Consider the following 24,341-nt stretch of genomic DNA (forward strand, 5'->3'; position numbering starts at 1 on the left):
CACAGTAATTTGTATCACATATTACTTCATGGCATATTTCAAGAATGAGGCAGTCTAGCAAAGGGGTGTAATTAGGTTTACAGACCCTGCTTTGGCAGCTGATGTTGACTGGCAAGAGAAAATAGAAATGCAAATCAGGCCTGTAGAGTTCTAATGCAGATGTGTTGTCATCGGTGCTGTGCAAGCTGCAGAGGGGAGGTGAGGCTAGCTCGGGGCAGCAGAAGCCTGGAGCAGCCTGCATGTCATGCACAGGGATTGGTCTAAATGGGAGGAAGGCTTTTAGTCCCTTCACCTTTCCTTCTTTCATCAGACAGAACCTCTTAAAGGGATGTGTAGTCTGCTTGCAAAGCAGGCTATCTCACATACAGCGCTGTTTGTTGTGCTCCTCCTAACTCCTTCTCACCTGTTTCGGTTTTGGAAAATGGCAAAAGGTACCTGTATGCAAGCCAAGGCTATGATCTGGCTTTGGGCTCATCTTCAGATCAGCAAGCCAAAATCTCTGTGTTTGTTTTTGGTTAACCACTAGACACACTGCCACATACAGGGCAAATTTACAGAGAACGACATCTGTAATCCCACATTTCACTGCCACATGCTGTGCTATCCTCCCTCCCATCGCTTCCCTGCATCGATACCACTAGGCTGGACATGCTGTGCCTTCTGGAGGCAGCAAGGAGCAGCTGACCAGCTGCACCAGTATGCACCAGGGTTAGGCAGCAGTGTTGGTGTTGACAGGCAGACATGACTGACACTAGGCCGTCATGTCAAATAAGTAGCTGTGTGGTGGTGTAGTTACATCAGCTGTCCTGGCAGGATGGTTAAAAAAAAGTACAGAGAATTTAATGTGTGGAAGAACTGGAGTGTTTCTGTCACCTCTCCTGTGTGGCCTTTCAGCATATAACAGGAATGGTCATCTACCAGTTAAACATAGCCATTAAGTAATGCTCATGAGCACATGTCTAAAGTATTGAAAGAACCAACTGCTGCCAGTGGCTACTCTGTAATTCAAATTATTATTTAATTGTTTGTTAGAAAGCAAAGATTCAACCAATTAGTCTCAATACAGAAAGGAGGTCTTTGAAAACTGTTGACAGTTAGGGGTTTGATCAGAAAGGATGCTACGCTGTTAGACAGATCTTAAGTTTTATTTAGAAGTTTCTGATTAGTTTCAAGAAGAGGAAATGCCATTTCCATGACTGGAACACTACCTATGAATGGGAATTCCCTTCATGTAAAATATGAGCAGAAGAGATGGCTGGTGTGAGCTCTGAGCAAAGTTTTCCATCAAAGTAGTGTTGCTTTTTTTCTGATTCCGGCCTGGAATAATCCACCAGAGCAGGATCCTGAGGTTTTTGTATGGAAGTACTTGTGCAGAGCAATAATTGGTGACTGTCTTGGCTGAGAGGAACCTGGGCTTCTCCTTGTATTGCAGCTTTGCACAGGTTCAAGGAAAGGAAGTGTACATCCGCACCTTCTCATCTGCTCTTTAGCTTAAGACTTCTCAAGCCTTTTAAAAAGGGGATATTAAAAGGATGAGTTTTCCTGTTGTTCAGTGAATGTTAGTTTTTTAAGTGACATGGCATTTCATTGCTGTACATCAGTTTTTGGTTTCTGCCCTGGTATGTTGAAGAGCACTGGTTAAGATTTCCTTCCTGTCTCTGGAGAGAGCTGCAGTTAGTTACAATTACCTTTTGCTCACACTGTCAGTTTGAGACATGGCTTTTAAGAGGGGAGCAAACAGTAAGAGACTAAGAGTTCCTAATTTTAAGACTCCTTTTTTATTCACTTCTGCTTTTCCTTGTTGTCCAAAATAGCATCTTTTCTTAATTTTTACTTCCACTGAGACCTACAGGGTTGACAGAAAAAAACACCAGTATGTATTTGCTGTGTGACTAGAACTCCAAGTGAAGAAAACCTTATTTGTGTGCTAATATCCAGGTCATCTGAAAGAAAAAAAAGTCATTTTGAAAGTTACAGGTTAGTTATGTTCTCCAGAACATGATGTGTCAAGTAAAGCCTTAGATACTGCCAGACTTACACTTGAAGCTTTGGGCTGCTTAAAATGTATATCTTTGTTATTTTTTATGAAAAGAATTTTTCATCAGGCTTTCACATTCGTATGTTCACATTTTGAATTAAACTGTAACTTTTCATCCTATAGTGTCTAATGGAAAGATTTCCACCCATTCCCAAAAGGAGCATGATCTGGAATGGAATGACATATAATGAAAATTACTCTTTGAGCTCAAAACACAATTGTAGTAAAGTGTAGGAGAGAATAAAGTATTGGAGAGAAAAACCTGGTATTGTGCCACAATCCTTAATTCTGCAAGCCTTGCTTCTGCCCTCCACAACAGCAGAAAGTAAAATGTTTGACCAGGTGGAAGAACCAGCTAATAGAAGAGTGTGTAGGGTAGGCAAGCAACTAAATCAATGTTGATTGGCTTTGAAAACACCTTGAAAAGGAAAAATAATATCAGAATAAGTCTTTCCCAGTTAGCATTTCTATCATAAACAGTCCCCACCTCCTCCCCACTTAGCTGTAGCCCATACTGTTAAGAAGAGTTTACACTGTCTGATGTTGAGAAAGGTCATATGAAAAAACCCTTTTTGTATCCCAATACCAGTTTTTCCTTCTCTACACGCAGCAAATAAGAGAATAAGAGCTTCAATTAGTGGTGATCTTTCGATATCTCATGAAATATGCTAAAATTAGGACAAATGGAGCCCATCAGTGTGTGGGCAGCATGCTGAAATGCCATCTGGAAGGCGTTGATTAAAGGGCAGGCACTGTCCTTGGGCCATGGTCAGCAAATGCTTGGAGTGAGAAGACTAATGATACTCTTGCATTGCAGATAAGAGAGCAAAGGCAGTGGCTTTTCATGGTCTGAAAACATCTCGCCACATTAGCTGATTCTCTGGTGTTACTTGTGGGGGAAGTGGGTGCTCTCCTGCATTGCCAGGGACGCTAGGATGCCTCTGGTCAGCAAGCCAAGATGGAAACCTTCTTTTCTGAAGAAGGTCTTTGGTTTTGCTCGTGTGGGTGGAAAACGAGTTATTTAGCAGAGTCCAGCTCTGTGTGATGTCAGCAGGCTGAGGTCTGCCCTCCTGCACTTAGTGGTAAGTGCTGATGTTGTGGTCCAGCAGCGCAGTGCAGATCCTGTATCCTCTTCAGGACGTGAGTAAGGCAACACATTCTTCACACACACACATGCATGCACAGATATATTCATGGTGGATTAGGCTTAGCTGGATGCCAAGGAGTTGGTTGAGTTCATGACATTTTTTCCTTTGAAACCATAGCAACCACCAAAAACCAAATACTGGAACTAGAATTGAAATGCATTTCTTCTAATAAACACCTTTCTCTTTCCCCAGACTTAAGCCAAAAGTCATTTAAAAGGAAAAGATCTATCATAAATTGGGCTTTCTGGCGTGGCCCAGGCACGCATTTGGACAATGCACCCCTCTCCACAACATCTGCTGCTCCTGGGAAGCTCTTTGGCCTCTTGCTAACAACCATCTGTGAGGATGACAACCTGCCCAAACCCCTGTTGGTGAGTCCCAGGCTCAGAATTGGGTCTTACAGTGGTGGAATTTCTTTGTGTAGTAAATGAGAACATGTTTGTTTATGGGACATTAAAAGTACCGAAGCAAAGAAACCAGAAAGATTTCCAGAAGGAAACCTCATTTGTGGTTCTCAGCAAGAACTTCAGTTTTTAACATGTGCTGTGGTCAGGCTTAGTTAATAACAGCTTTAGAAACGTATGTGATCAGCCTGCTACTCTGGGCTGTTTCTTCTTTATAACCCATGCTGTAAGGCTGGTTCCCTAATCCTCACTTACGCGGTGTAAATAAATGCTACATTCACATACTTTTTAAACCACTCCCAAGATCTCTGTAAAATTCCTAAATCCATAAATATGTCATCTGCTGTCCCATATAGACAGCCCACGCATGCATAAGAATGCCACCTGCCCGTAACTAGACAGTTTCAGAGCCTTTCTTGAAGGCATTCCAGGACAGGCAAGCACTCTGAGTCCTCGTTTTTGATCCAATAACGCCACTGCAAAAACAGGTGGGAATTCGGAGGCTGCAGAAGCATCTTTTCCTTCTGTCTTGAGAGAGCTCTAGTGCTGTGGGTGCTCTCAAAACCAGCCTAAGAACATGAAAAAGGGTTTCCTAGAGCCCATTCCTAGGCATAATTAAGGCAGATATGTGGCATTTTTGGTCAGGACTGAGGGCTGCCCTGTCGTCGATGCAGCAGTTTAAGTATTTACAGAGTAGGAGTGAGACCCTTTATCCTAATAGCCTGACTTTTGGCTGGAAGAATTTGCCAGAACCCCACTGAAATCAGTGAGGTTACACCAGTTTACAGGAAGAGATGTTTTGTCTCCTAAGCTTGTGCTTGATGTGCTGCTTTATCAGTGCCTGAATAGTGAATCATACTAGGAGTTTTCAGGTCTTTTAATAGTGTGGGTTTGTTATTTTCTTTTGAAGGAGAAGTGTGTATTTTCATAATTTAGATTATTTAAATAAGCCCTCCAGAGACAGATTCTGTAAGAATATGATCACCTGATCCCTCATGCTCTCTGTTTAAGAGATGGGCCAATGCTGCATATCAGAAATTTCTCCAAAACATAAATATTAGTAAACTTTTATCTGAAAAAATCCCCAGAGTTACTAAGAATAGAATCATAGCTTGGTAAGCTTCATGCTTTGAATCTTAAACATTGTGTTTATGCCACAAAATATAACTTACTTCTGAATTCATACAGCATCTCTGGAGAATGGAATACTAGGGAACTGTGTGGGATTTACCTACAAGAGAAGGAAAATACCAGGGATGAATTCAGCAGGCGTGTTTAATATCTGCTTCAGAACTTGCTTTCACAGCTGAAGGGCTCTCTTTTAGCCATGACCACGTGAATTGTCTTACACCATTAGCTTCATTCATGCAATTTTGTCTGGGTTTGCTAGTTTAACAGGGGCTTCCGATTTTTATCTTGTGGATATTTTGTTCAAAATATATTTTCAAAGCATTTGTTCATGTGCTAATATCCTGTGGTGTGGAACTCAGCCTGTTTTGTTGGCAGAGTTCTAAATTCCTGCAAAGAAAATGAAAATGCTGACATGAGTCCTGCTGACATGAAGGTGCTTCTCCAAAGCATCTGCACTTACATGAATTCTTGGCCTTCAATGTCTGCAAGAGTGAGAAAGAAACATTAAAGAGGAAAAGTAAAAATAATAGTTTCCATTAGACTTATTTGCACTGCTGTGTGTCAGGAAGATCTACCTTACAGCCCAGACTAGGCAAGTCCCCAAACCCCACTTCTTAGCCATTAGTGTTCTATAATTCAGTTTTATGATGATGGGCTCACCCCAGTGTCCCTTTGCTTGCAGTCTCTTTTGATAACTTGGTCCTCAGGCCACTGTGTGTATACACATAATCTCAGAGGCTGTCTGCATGTGTTTCTCCTTTGGAAGAGAGAAACATGACAAATTCTGTATCACTTGGAGAAGGTCTGCAAGAGGTGACCAGCATTGTCAGGGAAATGACCTACAGGAGACTGCAGAGAACTAAGCATCTGGCAAATATCGTAAACATATTACCTCAGAAGAAGTTTCAGCATTTCCTTTTCTTCTTGTTTTCCTCTCTTATTTAGCAGAAGAAATCAGTCCCTCCTGTTATTTTAAAAGCTAGGCAGTAATCTGCTTGTTTTCCCTTTCCTTACTACATGAGATACTTAAAGTATCTCATGTAGTAAGCTGCCCACTTGTTTAATCCTTTGCAGCCTCGTTGGCTTTAGGATAGCTGTAAGGCTGAGCTTTAGCCCTCTCTGGGTGACCTCCCAGGAGGGAACACCTTGCCCCAGAGGTGATCCCTCTGACAGCCCTGAGCTGCTTGCTAAGTATGATACCACTCACAAGCAGCAAAGGAAGTAAAAACCTGACTCTGATCTGCTGAAGAAGTGCAGATAGATATTAACAAAGTGCTTTTCAGCTTAAATAAAAATCTAATTTCTTTCAGACATCAATAATGGAACAGAAGTCTATCTCTGGTCAGTGATAATATTGACTACAATGATGAGCAGTGGGGGTCTGATATCTTCATACAAAGTGGTGTCTATCTGAGGCCATCATCAGATGCAGAGCTTTGAATTAGGTAGACCCCTCTCCTTTTCCCATACCACAATGTTTATATATTTAAATGACTTGGCTGAAACTTGCATGGGTCCTGGAAGATCATGCAGGAAGCTAGAGCTCAGCAGTGGCAGCGCAGTATTTATAAGATTTTCTAAAATGAGAACCCCAGATCACAGCTTTGCTGTGCAGTTTGGCATGGTTTGGAGGGTTAGCCTTGACTTGTGTTTTATTTCTGAGCTTTTTTAGGACTCAAAGGTTTTCAGCTGGGGCAGAAGTGGCAAAACTACATTTTCGTGGCACTGGACAATAAAATATATTTATAAGAAATCCTGTCTGCCTTTTAATTTTTTTCAGGACATGCTTTCTCTCCTTTACCAAGAGGGCCCTTCCACCAAGGGTATTTTCAGACGCTCTGGAAGTGCAAAAACCTTCAGAGAGCTCAAGGAGAAGCTTGATTCAGGCTCTGAAGTGGACCTAGCCTGTGAATCCATATTTGTGACAGCATCTTTGTTTAAGGTATGTGAAGAATGTTCCTTTCTCCCTTTTTGGGTGAGAGCAGCACAGATCCCATGCACAAGCAAATAGGGCTTTTCTCCAGGGATAGGCCTAAAGAGGAACTGGTGGACTGAATTAAGAAGAATGGGCTGGCACAATAATGTTGTGAGAATCTCCAAATGCGTTTACCACTGAATTAGGATGAGGAAAAGGACTAGCCAGCTTGTTTTCCTGCCAGTTTTTCTGAGGTCTCTGTTACAACTTGGTTCTGCTCCTCTATCTCTGCATATGAAATACTAAAAAGGCATGTTTGCAGACCTGTTTCCTTACATGTCAGTAATACCCTACACTATAAACCCTGGTGAGTTTATAGCGTTGCCATAAATATTTGGATTTTTTTTATGCACTATCTTTTCTTACAATCTTTTATGTAAAAACCAATATTCCTTGTGCAAAAAAGCATCATAACTTCCCTTACCCTAGCTTGTTTGGAAAGCTAGGATTTGGACTTCTTCCTAAGCTGCAACAGTTTCGCTGCCAGTGGCTGAGGTATTAGGAAAGAGGAGTAGCATGACTATTCATGACTAGTTTAAGTACTCCATTACCAAAAGGGATTGATTAGGGGAGAGAAAACAGAGATGTCTTGCAGTGCCTATAATCTGGACATGTTTGAGCTTGTCAGCTAAGGAGAAGAAACAGGGTCTATGAATGAAGTTAAGGGATAAGTGAAGACAGACACTATACAACATCAAAATAACTGGTCTCACTGCAGATTTTTTAGTTCAGCAATATCAAATGAAGCTTCCAAATACTTCTATTATGACAGGAAAGGGTAAGGAAAGGGCAAGAAAATATTCACTTTAAGCATAATCTAAAGTACTTCCATATCTCAGATGATTTTCTTCTGGTTTTAGTTGCTGTGTGTAACAATATGCTTGTCAGTGAGCACTGTTGCACAGATACATCCTCTTCTATCTGCATGTCTTACTCCTACTCCCTCACATGCTCCAGAACAGCTGTTCACGTGTTTTGTTATTCTTTTCTCTTGATAAGGATTTTCTTCGCAACATCCCAGGCAGTATTTTGTCATCCCAGCTGTGTGATAAGTGGGTCTCTGTGCTGGATCAAGGAAATACTGAAGAGAAGATAAAAAGCATACAAAGGTATGCTTATATTATATACTATATAATACTATTATAATATATACTTATATTCTCTGCATTCTTTTCCTATAAATGTATATCCCAGAATGCGGAATTGCAAATATTCAACTTACAATTAATTTTTTAAATATAGATGCTGAAAGTCTCTGTGTATATGACAGAACATTCAAACTTATATATATACTTAAATGATTGTCTGTATGAGACAGTTTTATGACTCTTTTGTCCCACATTTTTGCCTTTTGTGGATACCAGTAAATAAATTAATCAATTCATGAAGAAAACAAAACCAACTTATATGATTTGGAAATACGCTGTCCAGGACCTGAATTTCTTCCTGATATCAAATCCAAAACCACCTTCAGGGAACTTTGGAGTCCTGGATGAAAGGGAAGCTGAAATCAGTTCCTCATATATTTCCCCTGATTCATCTCAAATTTTAGTGACCATTCTGAAGCCAAGATGGAATTGTGTGTAAATGCTGGAGTAGAGTGACAAGGGAAGCCTCTACCCTTGCAGGTGGTATGAAACAGAAAGTAGGCAAAGTTTATGTCATGGGAAGCAGAGCTTGGTATGCTAGCTGACCTCACACTTACTTACACGCATATATACTTAAGGCAACTAGATGGCATGGAGAGACAGCTGAACTTTTTGGTTAAGTGAATAGTGAATTATCAGGGAGCTTAGGTGAAGTACAGTTTCATGACATATGTTGTACTTGGTTCATTAGTTTGACAGAGCATAATTTTAATTATGTGTTATGATGTTTTCTGTTGTTCCAGAAAACTGTTCAGAGGCACAGTGAGGGAAAGCAGCTGAACAACAACATCTCTTTGACACACTCCCAGCTTTAATTAGTGGACCATGTTACCCTGTTTCTGTAATTCCATTATCTTGACTTGTGTGTATCTATGGAAAATGGTCACTAACTTGAAGAATTACATTTGTGTATGTTTTCAGGTTATTAGAGCAGCTCCCCAGAGCTAATGTTGTTCTCCTACGTTACATCTTTGGAGTGCTGCATGGTATAGAAATGAGATCTGAAGAGAACCAGATGAATGCATTTAATCTGGCTGTCTGCATTGCACCTAGCTTGCTCTGGCCTCCTGTTTCCTCCACTCCTGATATAGAAAGTGAATTTATAAAAAAGGTAAGACACACTTAAGTGTAGTTAAAAAACAAACCAACCTTCTTCCTGTTCAACCATGCTGTTGGTTATAAACATGAAAACAGTCAATACCTCTTCAGATCAGGACTTGTCCTCTTGTCAGGGCTCTAGAAACATTCATCTATCCATTCTCATAATCTGGAAGAAGGGGAGGGAGATCATAAAGCAATACGCAGTGTATTAGTGAAGTGCTTCTCTCATCAAGAAGCTCTGTGTTGCAGTGACCTCTGAACAGGACAGAGTAGAAATCGAGAAGATGCATATGATGATGTATACCAGGACATTTTGTCTGGGCCCAGCAGACTGATAGAGTAGTTCCTGGCTGCCATCATGGAATACAGTTTGCTCCTGTTCCTCATATGTATGGTGAGCTTGCCCTGAGTGCAATAATAGAAGATCTGACAAGACATCTCTCTCCCATTGCTTTGTTGCAGATTTCCAGTCTGGTACAGTTCCTCATTGAGAATTGCTGCAGGATTTTTGGAGATGAAATTACCTCCCTCTTTGGAGAAATACTGATGACATGCAGTAGAGAGAACAGCTCAGGTAATACAGATTGATGTTTTGATCTCCTTAAGACAGCTAAACTTATCCATACAAAAGATCAGTCTATTCCAAGGAAAAATGCTGTTCCCTTTTCATGCAGTGTTTCCAGATACTGCTGTTCTCTTTCCTCTGCCCAAAGTATTGGTCATAAAAACTGATTCAACTTACCAAAGACCTGAGCCATATCACAGAATGCTCTTGCAAAGAATCTCTTGCTCCTGTACCAGTCATTTGAGCCACTATGGTAAAAAAGAGGAAGGGGAAACAAAGAAAAAAAAAAAAGGAAAAAATCTGGAGAAAGCTTCATCTTAAGTCTAGAATTTTTGCCTCAGCCTCCAGAATATCATGAAGTCATGACCAACGATGGTTATAATGCAACTGCGATGTCACACCATTATATTAGGACTGAAAGTGTCTATTCTTCACTATCAAAAGAGAGAGATCTCCATAATTTCAATGGGACATCCAGATTTTGCTACTAGCACAGAAAAATGATGGAACTGGTGGCTGAAATTGTCTGACAGACTAGTTGACAGAACTCTCCAGAATATTCTTAGTGCTCTTTTTCTCTCCAACTTTGTGATAGCATTAATTTTGACTGGAGTTTTGTGTCTCTCCTTAAAGTGTTTCTAAAGCAGCATTTTTTGTAAAATAGATTTTGTCACAACTGGCCTATACTGAAAGTGGTAATAGCACTTGCATTGGCATGCCAGACTGACTCAGTGTGACTGTTCTGAATTCCTCATGCTCTAGGTGAGATTTGATGAAATCCAGTGAAATTTGGCCTGCCCCCTCCCCAGGAGTGAAGCACATGGGATCTGCTGTGCTGGGATGTGCTGAGACTGAGAGCTCAGACCCACAATAGGTTGTGACAGCTGAACAAGTTTTCAGCCATGCACTGAGGTGTGGGAACTGCCCGTGTGGGAACTGTGTCTGCTGCAAATGTGAGATAAGTCAGCTTAGAGTGGCCTGGAGCAAAAGAGATTTAATGTAATTCCAATTATCGCAAATACAGATTAGGACCGAGGTGTGCACTGCTGAGTGGAAATGTTTAAACTGAGACTAAAACTCACCATGTTGCTCTTAAAAATATTTTTTCTGGAAGAAAATTATTTTCTGGAAGACTATGGAAATATGAAGTATGCCCTGTTTTCTTCATTTGTCTAAAAGAAGGAAAGAAAGGTTAAATGTTGTTTTCAATATTCAATAATGAAAAGAAAAATTCAATAATTACCTGTTAAATACATGTATGTATGTAAATAATTGTTTACAGCTAGATTATGTACTAGTAAAGTTCACCACTTAAAAAACCCAAACCAAACCAAGGAAACCACAACAAAAAAAAAACCCCTGACCCTTAATTGTGCCATTATCCTGTATTTCTTGACTGAACTGCAGCTTAGCACTCACTTGATCTTTTCTATTTCAAAATCAGATAGTAATTTTTTCTGAAATTATTGGTATTTCTGCTTGAAGAATCTTTAAAGGGCAAATACTCCTGAAAGTAAAGGATACTTGCCAAAAAAAATAAAAAAAAGGAAGCTGCTTGTCAATAGGGTTGTTCAGTCACTGATGTGTTAACACTTGGTTTTGTCCTTGCAGATGTTGCTTCTCTCCATCAGAATGACTCTTCCTACGACAGCCTGGAAAATGAGGCGAATGATGAAGCTGACTCTTCTTCTAGTGACTGGATTAAAACCCGCGATCAAGATAACCGGAGCAGGGAGTCTGTCTTCACTCTGAGTGATGGTGATTCAGAGCAGACAGAGGTGGATGAAATCCAAAGCGAGACCAAATCAAAGCAGTTGACAATTTCTGTTGGCATGCACCTGAAGTTTTCATCGCAAGAAAACTCACAGAATGAATCTCTGTGCTCCGGCGCACTGGGTTTCTCCTCAGCCGCTACCTCAGGTGCTCTCAAAACTTCGAGGAGACACAGACGCTCCTCCGAGCCTGCAGTTGCCCTCCTCGCCTCCAGTTTTGTCCACACTGATGATGGTCATGAGAAGGCGACACGCAAAGCCAGCTGTGATGTTGTCCTATCTCATGAAGATGAAGACTATCTCTGTCAGCTTCGATCATTGCAGATGGAAAGGCAAAAGCTTAGCAGTCGGAGCTTGATTATGGGGATTAATGTTGGTAGAAGTGACAACACAAATCAAAACGTTGAAAGGAAAGACCTGTCCCATTGTCTCCTGCCTCCAACACCAGAGGGATTAAATATTTGCTCAGGATTTAGCTGTTCTAGCCAGTCTTCTTCTGGGACATCTCCATCTGTGTCATCGATTTGCTCTCTGGACAGTGCTTTCTCGCAGTTTTCAGACCAGACTCTGTTTACCGTAAGTGAAACCTCCTGCCCTTTCGACAGCACTTTTCAATTGCTAAAGAAACACGAAGATGCTACTGCTGCTGCTGTGGCTGGTGACTATTTGGTTACACCCACCAACGTGCCACCATCTCCACAACCTACTGACGCTGTGGCTGAAAGGGGCTTGGTGGAGCCCACCAGCAGGCCAGCCCCCCTGAAACCTACTGATGGAGTTGATGGCTATTTGATTAAGCCTAAAATTCAGGCATTGCCTCTGAAAGTCACAGGAAGAGACAGTCTTCATGATCAAAGAGGAAGTCTAGAAAAACATTACAGCAATCCAAAGTTTAAAGAGACTGACCAAAGCTTTTTTGCAGAGGAATATTAATGCTTAAAATAAACACCATAAAGAAAATGCCTTTGGTGTTAATGTGTGTTCATTTTAAGTTTAACATCCAGGTTGTTCAAATTTAATTGAGCAGTCCCCAGACTCACAAGTTTTCTTTTTTTTAGGAAACTGTTTGAGTAATGTTCCGACATAAAGCTTTGCAAGAACATTGTAAGAATAATAAGAATTGCTAAAAAGCAAGCAAACAGAAGTCTTCTGAAAATCTAGAAGGGACCCAGGAGGTAACCGAGGCCAGTGCCCTGTTCTCTGACCCTGCCAGGGCAGCAGGGTGCCTGCTGGGCCTCTCCCCTTGACCACTCAAGTGTTGAGCCTTGAAGATGTGAGTCCCAGTCCTTTGTGCTTTTGATGTAATGTGCAAAGTCAGCATAGATTCCATAACTGTGGTATTATACTACTGTTCTGAAACTGATAAATTTTCCCTTCATTGTCCTCCAAGGAGTAAGTGTATTGTTTTCTGTATGTTTATGTGGTATGTTTGATAGGTGTAGTTATTCCTTTCACATTGCAAAAGACAAAAGTAAGCTCAAAAATATGTAAAGGGAAATGCAGAAGCTTGTAACTAACACCCTGCAACTCTGTGTGTTTCATTTATTGTGCTTTGTTGGCTGTTCTGTTCATGTTTAAGTTGTGGATATTTTCTTAACATTGCTGTAAATGGCATTATGTATTATTGCAAGCAGAACAAACGTAATTTTATTATGCAGCATCTAAAACATAGAATCATAGAATGGTTTGGGTTGGAAGAGACCTTAAAGATCATCTAGTTCCAACCCTGCTGCCATGGGCAGGAACACCTTCCACTGGATCAGGTTTCTCAAAGCCCCATCCAACCTGGCCTTTAATACTTCCAGGAATGGGGCATCCACAACTTCTTGGGACAACCTGTTCCAGTGCTTCCCCACCCTCATAGGAAAGAATTTTTTCCTAACATCTAATCTAAACCTGCCCTCTTTCAATTTAAAACCATTGCCCCGTGTCCTGTCACTGTCTTCCCTTATAAAAAAAAAAATCTCCCTCCTTTTTATAAGCCCCCTTAAGGTACCGGAAGGCTGAAGTGAGGTCTTCTCAAGCCGCCTGTTCTTCAGGCTTAACAACCCCACCTCTCTCAGCATTTGCTCATAGAAGAGGTGTTCCTTTCCTCTAAGGTTCTTTGTGGCCCTCTTGTGGACGCCTCTAACTGGTCCATGTCTTTCCTGTGCTGGGGACCCCAGAGTTGGATGCAGCACTCCAGCTGGAGTCTCACCAGAGCAAAGTAGAGGCAGAATCCCCTCCCTTGCCCTGCTGGCCACACTGCTTTTGATGCAGCCCAGGATATAACTGGCTTTCTGGGCTGAGAGTGCACATCGTCACCTCATGTCCAGCCTCTCATCCACCAGCACCCCCAGGGTCTTCTCCACAGGACTGCTCTCAAGGAGTTCTTCTCCCAGTCTGTGCCCATATCTGGGATTGTCCCAACCCAGGGCAAGGTGCAGCACCTTGCACTTAGACTTGTTGAACCTCATGAAATTCCCATGGATCCACTTCTTGAGCTTGTGTAGGTCCCTCTGGGTGGCATCCCGTCCTTCTGTTGCGTCAACTGCACCTCTCAGCATCATGTCATCTGCAAAATTGCTGAGGTTGCACTTGATGATCTCACTGTCTGTGTCATACATCATATAATATATTAAAGTGATGCATTATCTAAATGCTTTGAGTTTGTATAATATATCCTGTTAAATTTTGCTATTATATATGTTCTGAATAAAATGTGTATTTTTGTACTTGCAAAAAACTGCTGCTAATTTTACAAGTTCTGTTTTGTTGTTACAGCACTGGTATTGATATGTACATGCATTCAATGCTATCTATTAAATATTATTTGTTATGTCATAAATTCAATTTATATTCTGTGTAATTTTTTTTATCTGTCAGTTCTACAAGCTATTGCTGAAGCAAAAGTCCCAGTGATGCCACTGCAAATCTTGCGTGAGGAGGGACTGAAGCATTTTTCTTCTGCTTCGGGTGGCATAATTCATACTGCATGCCATCATCCTGTGGACTTTTGTAAATTATAGTAATAGTCAAACAAGAATTCCTACCCTTTTTTTCTTCATCTAGAGGTAGGAGAGTGCTTTCAGCTAATGGGATGCAGTTAACAGTATGGAGGTGAAGAGAGATCTTTTGGGGTAATAGATATTACAGTCGGGAACAAGGAAAGGAGGGGAGCAAGTCACTGGATGAAATCAAGATTTATTCTTTAAATTTAGCAGCGTTATAGAGAAAGCAAGAATGGCAGGGATAAACTAAACACATCTGAATGTGTGTGCATGCATACAGTGCTTCTGAAATTGCACTGAGTGTTTCCTTAGCTTTCTGTTTTCAAAAGCCCTCCCCAGCTAAAATTAATACTGGCTGGTACTGGAGTTTCGGATCCTGTTCTGCTTAACTATGCTGTCCTAAAGGTGCTGATGTTCCTAAGTCACTCACATGTCTGAAAAATGTAAACACTGTCCAATGTACTAAGCTGCTTCCAAGTATTATTAACATAACAGGCTTTTAGCTCTGTATGAAACAGAATGGATACTCTCCAGCTGATGCAGAAGAGGGAGGAAAGTCTGTTAACAAGGTTAGAAATACCTTTGCTTGAAAATATAGAATCAGAAGGCTATTATTTTGGGCTCTAGTCCTGCAAATGTTGTAAGCAGAGCTGCATTTGTGGAGACCCACGTAATGCAATAAGCCATCATGCGCTTAGAACAATACCAGCATGTATAAATGTGTGCAGGCTCAAAGACTTGACTGCAATTTGTTCTTCTTTTTCACATTCAGCTATTTTAATGAAAACAGTACTATGCAGAATCTGATCTGTAATAGTCACCTTCCGAAGGTAAAATACTTCGTATGCATTTTGAGACCTGTCATCTAGTAGCCCTACATATGCACCTCCTTCAAAACAAACAAACAAAAGATGCTATTTTGAAATAAAACAGCTACTCTGCATTTCTTTTTGAAACCGTAAAAAGCGTATTGCTGAGCTGCCAAGATTACATCAAGTAGCAAATACTGATTCATTGCAACAATAATAAAGCTTTAGAAAATCTCCAGTCTCTGCAAAATAAATGTTCTGTCCTACAAATGGTATCTTCCAGCAAGTCATTTATCTCTGCTAGTCTGAGGTAAGAGTATATCCAAGTGTGCTTCGATGCGAAACAAATTATGTGTCTGCTTTGAGCTGTAGCTAATGCTAGAGTGCTTTCAGCTTTAAATATATGGTGAACAAGTTGGATGTAGACCCAGCACAATTTAAAATGCACTTCTCCTTACAAGACATACACCCTGCTGCTGCATGAGGCATGTTCTGTGATGAGCACTAAAAAGAGCGCTAATGGAGAAGATCACTGTCTGCAGTGCCTCAGTGAAGGAATTAAATGCTGTTAAGATCCAAAATGAATTGTAGTGAATGTTTTCAGAGTGTCAGATGTGACTCTAAACACTGCAGTAAGCAGCAGCTTTAGGTATGTTATTGTTGGGAAGCCAACAATTTAGTGTACAGGGGTCCCAGCTGCTCTCCTCCCCTGGGCACCCTGGTGGGCTGGAATGGAATCTTGGGTCCAAGTAATATTAAAAATAAAGTTTTGTCACTTTTTTTATGTCTTTGCTGATGGCCTCTGTGGTGGGTTACCCTTTCTGGATGCCCACCAAAGCTGTTCTATCACTCCCCTCCTCAGCTGGGCAGGGGAGAGAAATTACAACGAAAGGCTTGTGGGTTGAGATAACACCAGGGAGAGATTGCTCACCAATTACTGCCATGGGCAAAACAGACTCAGCTTGGGGAAATTAGTTTACTACCAAACAAATCAGAGTAGGCTAATGATCAACAAAAACCCAGTTCTTGAAACACCTTCCTCCCATCCCTCTCTTTTTGCTGCGCTCAACTTCACTTCAAATTTTCTCTACCTCCTTCCTGCCGGTGGCACATGGGGACAGGGAATGGGAGCTGTGGTCAGTTCATCTCATGTTTTCTTGCTGCTCCTTCCACCTCAGGAGGAGGCTCCTCACACTCTTCCCCTGCTTCAGCCTGTGGTCCCTCTCCCGGGAGACAGTTCTCCACAAACTTCTCCAATGTGAGTCCTTCCCACAGGCTCCAGTTCTTCATTAATTGCTCCAGAGTGGGTCCCTCCCATGGGGTGCAATCCTTCAGGAACAGGCTGGGTAGGTCCCTTGCAGAGTCACAAGTCCTGTCAGCAAATGGGCCCAGTTTATGTCTGCCTCCATAAACTGCAGTGGCTGCTTTGGAGAAAGTGCCCAAGTTTTAATGACAAATGGTAGGTGAGATGTTTCCCAAATATTTTCTTCTTTCATGAAGTAGTAAACCTTGCAGAAAACAACAGAATAAAAAGATGACTGAGTTAAAGAAGAAACATGGCAGTGACTCCTCATCCGCTGCTGTCAAGGACACAAAATGAAGCAAACTGAAAAATTACCTTGCTCGTTTGGACATTCTGTCCCACAGGGGTTCATGTTCGCATTGTTAATGATCATCCTGCCTCTGTTTCACAAGTACTAACCATCATTCCTTTCAGATAACTTCAGAGATTAATGTAATATAAATTTGGAGCAATTTATTCTCAACCTGCACTGAAAGTCTTTGTCTTTTTTTAGCCCTGGTAAAAGACTTCTGTGCCTGTAATATCACTGTTTGTGTTTTTCAGGGGGTTTTTTGTGCGCTTTTCCATTTTTATGAGCCCTTCATCGAGCTCATAAATGCTATTCCTTCATCCCTGTAAATTTTCTCTCTCCAGAACAGCCCAATCCAGGAAGTGGAAAGACATGTACCATCTAGTTCTTGTTTGAGCTAGTTTGTAGAGTTCAAGTGAAATACATTATAGGTCTGGGTAATGAAGCATGACCTTTAAACTGAAGGTGTCTCTCTATCTATGACTCTAAATCACTGGATTTCTGTTAAGACCTAATGTTCCAGCTCCTTTTTTGTTCTAGGGACATATGTGGTCCCAGGACCTGGTGGTCTACATCTCATTTCCAGCTCTGTTTCTGATCTGCTGTATGACATTTGGCAAAGTTATTTGTCTCCTCTGTTCCCTGTTTTGTATCACTAGTCTTTTCTCTAAATATCTTGGTTTGTTGCTGGTGTTTGCGCAGCACCCAACAAAGGGTTGGGTACTGGAGGTGGGGGAAATGGACAACGGTGCCGATACAATCCAGGATACCATTGGCCTTCTTGGACACCTGGGCATGCTGCTGGCTCATGTTCAGACACTGTCAACCAGCATTCCCCAGGTCCATTTCTGCTGGGCAGCTTTCCAGCTACATTCCTCTGTGGTGCATCACTTGTAACTGGCCACCAGTTGGATTTAACTCTATTCCCCTCCACTGTCTTGGCTCAGACATCCAGCCAGTTTTTCATTCTGTGAAGAGTTCACCTGTCCAAGCCATGAGAAGCCACTTTGCTCCAGGAGAATGCTTCAGGAGACAGTGTCAAAGGCTTGTGTCAAAGACATGTAGCTCATGTCCAGAGGAGGGATAGCAATGTTCATCAAAGCCAGAAAATTTTGCTAAAAGTAGCTAAGTCAGACAAATAAATAAAATGTTTTGGGACAGATTATAATGATAACCCAGAAAATGTCTGAGAAACCAGAAAAGCTATAGTCTTACACCCAATCTTCAGGTTATCCAATAAGCTTATATATTAGGAACAGAGGCTATGATACATGTTTTTTCGCATTATTTAACATCTCCCCATCTCCTGTGTCCAGAAAACCTGAATATGCATAAGGAACTAGGCTCAGTGACACCACTGGACATCCTCATGCACTCATACTGTTTTGAGGAATCATCTAGAGGGAGACTCAAGGCACCACCTACACTAGGTGCTTCTCCTTCATCAAGGGCTAATATGGCAAGAGCCTGAGCAAGCAGCTGCAGCTGCATTGAGCCTCCTCCTTGGCATTTGTGCAAGCCCACTTCCCCATGGAAGAGTCCTTTGCTCCTGCCAAGTGTAAGAGGCAGTGGAGCCTGATGTCTGCCTGCTTAGCAGAGCCCTGCATAAACATCACGGGAAGGGAGCCAGCTTTCTCATTCAAAGATGTGCTTGCATGATTTCACTTACTCTCGAGATTAGTTACTGATGTCTCTGTATTGAGGCCACTGTCAAGCTAAACTAATTGACCCACTGGTGTCCAAAGGGGGAGACCCTTTGGTTAAAGGTGTTGAATATGTCTGTTAGGACATGGTTGCCACACAGGACCTAAAGGTTTTGGACATCATTTGTGTCTTATAAATATGTACAATGCAGTCTGCAATGATTTTTCCTCGATACTGGGTTTGCTCCAGGCCCTATTTTGTCAGTTTCATTGTGGCTTCACTGCAAATGTCAGCAGTTCCTTGAGGACAAGTACTCAGTAGCTGCTGCCAGTTGCATTAAGTTAAATATTTCAGAATTTAGCCATTCTGTGACCCTACATTGGAGAGGTGTTTTCAGTACAGAAATTGTTTCTCTGCACTTGATTCTCTTGTCACGAACTATTTCCATCAACATGCTACAAACCTACTCTCAGGCGCAGAAGTAATTCTGATGTGACCATTGAAGGCAAGGTTGCCTCCTCTTCCTCCTTCTCCTCCTCCTGGGTTTGGAGAACATCCATAGGATTCCCTGCTGCCCTGAGGACTGGGATGAGCAGTGGGGGCTGGGTGGTCTACCAGTCCTGATGTCAACCAGGAAGGAAAGGGACAGAACTGTGCTGCCAACGTGCACAGCTGAGCCTACACAATCCCAGCTGAGAGTTTAGACAATAAGCCCTGACAGTAAGGGCTGAGGAAGGAAGAGTGACCTGTGACCTGCTGGTGGTTAAAGCCTGGACTCAAGAGGATCCCTCCAGGGATCAGAGTGTAATGCTACCTGTGGGATCCCAGTCACCCCACCTGCTCCAGGGGAGCCCCAACCCATTCCCTTGGACTGTCAGAGAAGTGCGGTCAGCTCGGGGTTCCCCCACCAAGGCAATAGTGGGGCTGCCCCTCCCCAGAAGACCCTGTAGAATGGCAGAGATCCGTGCTTGCAGGGGCACAAGACTCAGGGGGCTGGGGGAGGAAATATTTGAGGGCATTGGACAACCTCTTAGAAGGTGTTTTAAGGGAGCTGTAGGAATGTACAGGACTTGTTATGGGATGTTTAGGGTAAGGATCAAAGGCAGGGAAAAGGAGGGATCAAGGTGGACTGGGGAGGAACCCACATGAGAAAATAGAGGGAAAAGAGGATAAAAAGGGGCTGGTCTGGGTGACAAGTGACAGCTGGTCAGTACACATTTCTCTAACTGAGCCCTCTACCACATCACCATAGCCTGCCCTAGAGTCTTACTAAATATTTGTATGTAATAACACAATTAATTACTTATTACTACTAATAATTACTCTTACATTCTCTCAGTTAACCTTCTGTGTGGGCACACCCTCTATTCTGAGCACGTGTGAGAGACCACCAGCAACCTTCAAGCTGGATGAGTGGACAGCAGCACTTGAGCCAAGTACCAGCAACTGGAATGGAATCCCAAACCTCAGAGGCTGGAGGGTGCCATTGCCAGGACCAGGGGAAACTGGGGCCTGAGGGAGGCCAGTTCTGGGACAGACTGAGTAGGTAATGACAGGTAGCAGAGAGACCCATTTTCCCTGTGTCAGTACAGATTTCACTAGCAGACACCAATCCTGCAGAGCTGGAGAGGAGCGGTATCTGTCACCTGTGCTTGTTCACTGTGCAAGCACTGTGTGCAAGGGACTGCCTTACAACAGAGTCAGTGAACAGTTTTGATCAAGAAGAGGGTTTTTAAAAGTCAAATGCCCCATGGATAGCTTGCACAGGGGATGTAGTATAAAATGCTTTGAAAGGACTTAGTGCAGGAGGGGGATGATCTCCACAGATCCAGTCAAAGCCACCAAGGGGTCAGTCACTACTGACAGCAGGTCAGATGGACCCTGACCTCACAGTAAGCAATAGCAGCTTTGTTAATGCTACTACTTAAATGTTTTATCTGAACAAAATGTTTTATCTAAAACACCACTGAAAGCACCACTGAAAATTCCCCTAGCAGAGCTGGGGGCCTGACTTGGTGGGGGTGGCAGGAAGGAGGCGGGGCTGTGCTTAGGTGCTTTATTGGCACATCTGATTGGGAAAGGCATGTCTGACACCATGCCCACAAGTGCCTTTGACTTGAGGAACCTGAGGTGCCCAGGCAGCCAAGGAAGTTCATGCTCCGAAGTCACCTTTCCAAGCAGGACTCGATTTCCACAGATGGTTGTCACTGAAATATGCTCTTCATTGCTCAGGCCCATCTGAATATGTCTGTGGCATTGCTATTCCTCTACTAAATATCTAAATACTTGCAGAAATGTGCAACATCTAAATGACATCATACTTTTCATACAGAGATAGAATGAGGAGTCTGGCAGGTCACCTTCAGCAGAGTGTGCGGTCTTGGTCTTAGCTTAAATGTGTAAATAGTCCCAGAGAAGTGAAATAAGAGTGCTTCTGCACTTAAATTCCTTACTGGACTGGAGCCCATGTGCCTATTTTCTAAATAAATTAAAAACTATACTAGATGTTCCTGCATTGCTGAAAAAAATATTCCTATGAAGTTTCCATTTACAATTTTAACTTATATTACAGAGAACTATCTATTATTTTATAAAGTAGAGACTTCAAAAGTACTCTTTCATTGTGTAAGAAATAATAAAAAGTATTCAATACTTATGCATTCTGCCTAGTTTTAATTTAAAAAAATAATAAAAAAAGAATTTGTCTAATAAAATGTTTGGCAAAGCCAAAGTCTGAATTTCTTGTATTTTTTTTATCTTGGGATATGAGTTTACAGTCCACTTGTCTGAAGTGTGTAAATTCAACAGCATAGTAATTGGTTTATTACACAGAAACTGGAGGTTCCAACTTTGCCAAGAATTTTTACTATGTAAATTCTTCTCTTTTCTCACATTCAAAAAGCTCATAAAAGCCATAATTCTGAAAACACATCTCTGTGAATAAAATTTCATCCCTGCCTCAGGGTGAGGAGACCCACATGATGCAGGTGCAGAGTGGGTCCCACTGTAAAACAGGTTGTTAGTCCAGGCTCATCACTCCAAGGTATTTACAGCCTTAATACAGTCCCCATACTTAGCTTTCTCTTGGGAATGCTTAGGCTCTCATGAAACAATGGGTGCTCTCAAATCTGATTTTCTTCTGTGAATGATGCAGAATCAGGCCTTGAGACCTATTTATTTTAAAACAAATTTATTTTATTGGGGTATATTGCAATGAATGGGAGAAGGTTGGAATGGCTGCCAAACTTTCAAATGCAGGGGACAACACCTCTCTGCTCTTCAGGTCTGTATCACCAGCTGGGATATCAAATACTTCCTGAGGAGGGACAGGGAAAGGACAGTCCCCTAGAGCAGGATAGGGACAGAGGTGGTCAGGGACACTTGGAACCTGGATTCAGGCCTAGAACGAACACTGATCTGCTTCTCCGTCCTTGAAGCATCCCAGGAGACCTTTTGCTGCTTGTTTGCAAGAGAAACAGTTCAAAAATATCTTCTGGATTGTTTTCTAAAAAACGGGATGCATTGGATTTGCATGGCCAGGTTTTAGTAGTGGAGGGGAGACTACAGGGTTGGCTTCTGTGAGAAGCTGTCAGAAGCTTTCCCCATGTTCAACAGAGTCAATACCAGCCAGCACCCAGACAGATGCCCTGCTGGCCAAGGCCGATCCCATCAGAGATGGCAGTAACACCTCTGTGCTAACATATTTAAGAAGAAAAAGAAAAAGTTCTTGCACAGATGTAACTGAGCTCAGAGAAGAATGAAGTGAGAATATGTGAGAGAACAGCTCTGCAGACACCGAGGTCAGTGGAGGAAGGGAAAGAGGTGCTGTGGGTGCCAGAGCAGAGATTCCCCTGCAGCCCGTGGTGCAGACCATGGTGAGGCAACTGTGCCTCTGCAGCCCAAGGAGGACCACGAGAGTGCAGAGATCCATCTGCAGCCAGTGGAGGAGCCCAGGCTGGAGTGGGTGGGTGCCCAGAGCAGGCTGTGACCCTGTGGGAGGCCCGTGGAGCAGCATCCTGGCAGGGATCTACAGACCTATGAGGAGCGGAGCCCATGCTGGAGCAGGCTGTTCTTGAAGGACTGCAGCGTGCGGGAGGGATCCCACACTGGAGCAGGGGAAGGACTCCTCTCCCTGAGCAGCGGCAGAAACAACCTGTGATGAACTGACCATAACCCCCACTCCCCATCTCCATGCACCACGGAGGGGGAGGAGGTAGAACTTGAGGAGGAGAGAGGGGTGGAGGATTTTGATTGGTAATAAATTCAGTTGCTATTCCCAAGCTGAGTCTGTTTTGCCTGTGACAATAATTGTGATCTCTCCCCATTCTTATCTCAACTCATGAGCCTTCTGTTATATTTTCTCTCCTCTGTCCAGTTGTGGAGGGGAGTGATGTAAGGACTTTGGTGGCTACCTAGCAGTCAGACAAGGTCATCCCACCACAAAAGTTCATTCCTGGGATGGAGAAATCTTGCTATTGTCATCTCTTGAGTATCACATCTTCACTGAACCCAGCCAAGGTGTCTGTGTGCTTCTCTTACTAGGTACTTGAAAGGCAGATAACACATCAGGTTTGAGGCAGGAGGCTGGATTGCTTTCTTTTATTTTCTTCTTGAGAAATGTTATTACAAAATACCAGCCCAGCTGTTACGGATTCAGCCTGTTTCCTTGCTGATTTTGGCTTTTTTTACAGGGGTGTTATTGATGAAAAGGAACTGACAAAAACATGCACCTAAGATTTCTTTTTCTGTCAGTTTAGCTATTTCCAAAGGTAAAAAATTTGCATAGAATGATCTTTTTAAACAAAATACCAAGCCCTTCTTACAAAGGTGAGTTTACTGTTTAAAAGAAATAAACAGATAAAACAACAACAAAAAACAGCAAGCAAAAATTTTATGTTAAAAAGATAATTTTTAGTCATGCACTCATTTACCATGAGACTTAACCTAGGGATTTAGTGACACATTGCCACGTGTGCAACGTTTCAGCTCTTCATTGGAGAATATCCGTTTCCAGTCCAGCTCCTAACATTCCCCACTGAGAGCTGTCCTTGAGAAGCTCCCCGGTGGTTCTCAGATCTGAATGGTTCATTGCTCAAGAACAGAGACAGCATCAAATACTCAAGTAACCAATACTCTTGACAAAATTGCCCAGACCAGCAACTCTTTCTGGAGGTGAGGTGAGGACAGGGCTGTCCCATGCATCTGTTTGGTGATGGGACCATTCATATGGGAAGAACTTCCCTGCAGCTTTGACTCTGCCTCCCTTTTCCCTCCTTGAGGGCAGTTAGTGGGTGCATGGGAGAGGAGGGCCATCTCTGCCTCCTTGCACAGTGATGCCTGCACTTTTCTGTGTAGGTGAATTAGGCAAAAAGCTTTTTGGGCCCACATCAGCTTTTGGCATCTCAAACCTCCTGGTAGCAGCGAGTTCATGGCTGAGCTCTGCCTGCATAAAAAAGGCATCCTGGGGCTTTGTGTCAGATCTGCCACCTGCAACAAAGTGTTGATGAAGGGCCGGCTAAAATCACAACCAAAGTGTCCCCAGGCCCAGGGCATCAAAAAAGCCCTGGGATCAAGATGTTGACAGATCTGAGCCTATGTACTGCAGGACCTTGTCCTCCTCAAGCAGCTGAGTCACATCTCACCTATTGCTTTCCTGAAGCAATGGAGTTCACACGCTTTGAGTAACCACATCTCTCCACTTTTCAGTACAGAGCTTTTTGTTGGTTGAGAGTATTGGGGAGAGGTTTTAATTTGTCTGAATATCAGGAAGTGGATGTGTTCTATATGTAACATTGAGCCTCATACCAAAATCACTTCAGAAGGATGTCATCTCAGTTCCTTATTTGTGGATTTACTATATGCAATTGGTCCTAACTGGAGTCTGGGCACTGTTTGAACCACCAGCATGGTGCGTATGAAAAGCTCTATATACATATGCATGTGTGTGTATTCATCTATGTGGGCAGATGAGGAACATGCTCAGCATTGCTTATTGCTTTCTTTCCCATTCAAAGGTTTACTCAG

General features: G+C 42.5%; 1 protein-coding gene across 4 annotated transcripts in view; it reads left to right on the top strand.

Moving 5' to 3' along the window:
- The window catches only part of ARHGAP20 (Rho GTPase activating protein 20), a 61,552-nt gene extending 49,307 nt beyond the window's left edge, over positions 1-12,245 (top strand). For all 4 annotated transcript variants that reach the window (XM_032680026.1, XM_032680027.1, XM_032680028.1 and 1 more), the window contains 6 exons: positions 3,379-3,557; positions 6,502-6,663; positions 7,696-7,805; positions 8,766-8,955; positions 9,408-9,519; positions 11,122-12,245. In XM_032680026.1, the coding sequence (XP_032535917.1) occupies positions 3,379-3,557; positions 6,502-6,663; positions 7,696-7,805; positions 8,766-8,955; positions 9,408-9,519; positions 11,122-12,215 (1,847 nt within the window). In that variant the 3' untranslated portion in view covers positions 12,216-12,245. The remainder of the gene's footprint in view (positions 1-3,378; positions 3,558-6,501; positions 6,664-7,695; positions 7,806-8,765; positions 8,956-9,407; positions 9,520-11,121) is intronic.
- The last annotated feature ends 12,096 nt before the right edge of the window (positions 12,246-24,341 follow it).

The sequence above is a fragment of the Chiroxiphia lanceolata genome, chromosome 2 (assembly GCF_009829145.1).
Source record: "Chiroxiphia lanceolata isolate bChiLan1 chromosome 2, bChiLan1.pri, whole genome shotgun sequence".
Lineage (NCBI taxonomy): Eukaryota > Metazoa > Chordata > Aves > Passeriformes > Pipridae > Chiroxiphia > Chiroxiphia lanceolata.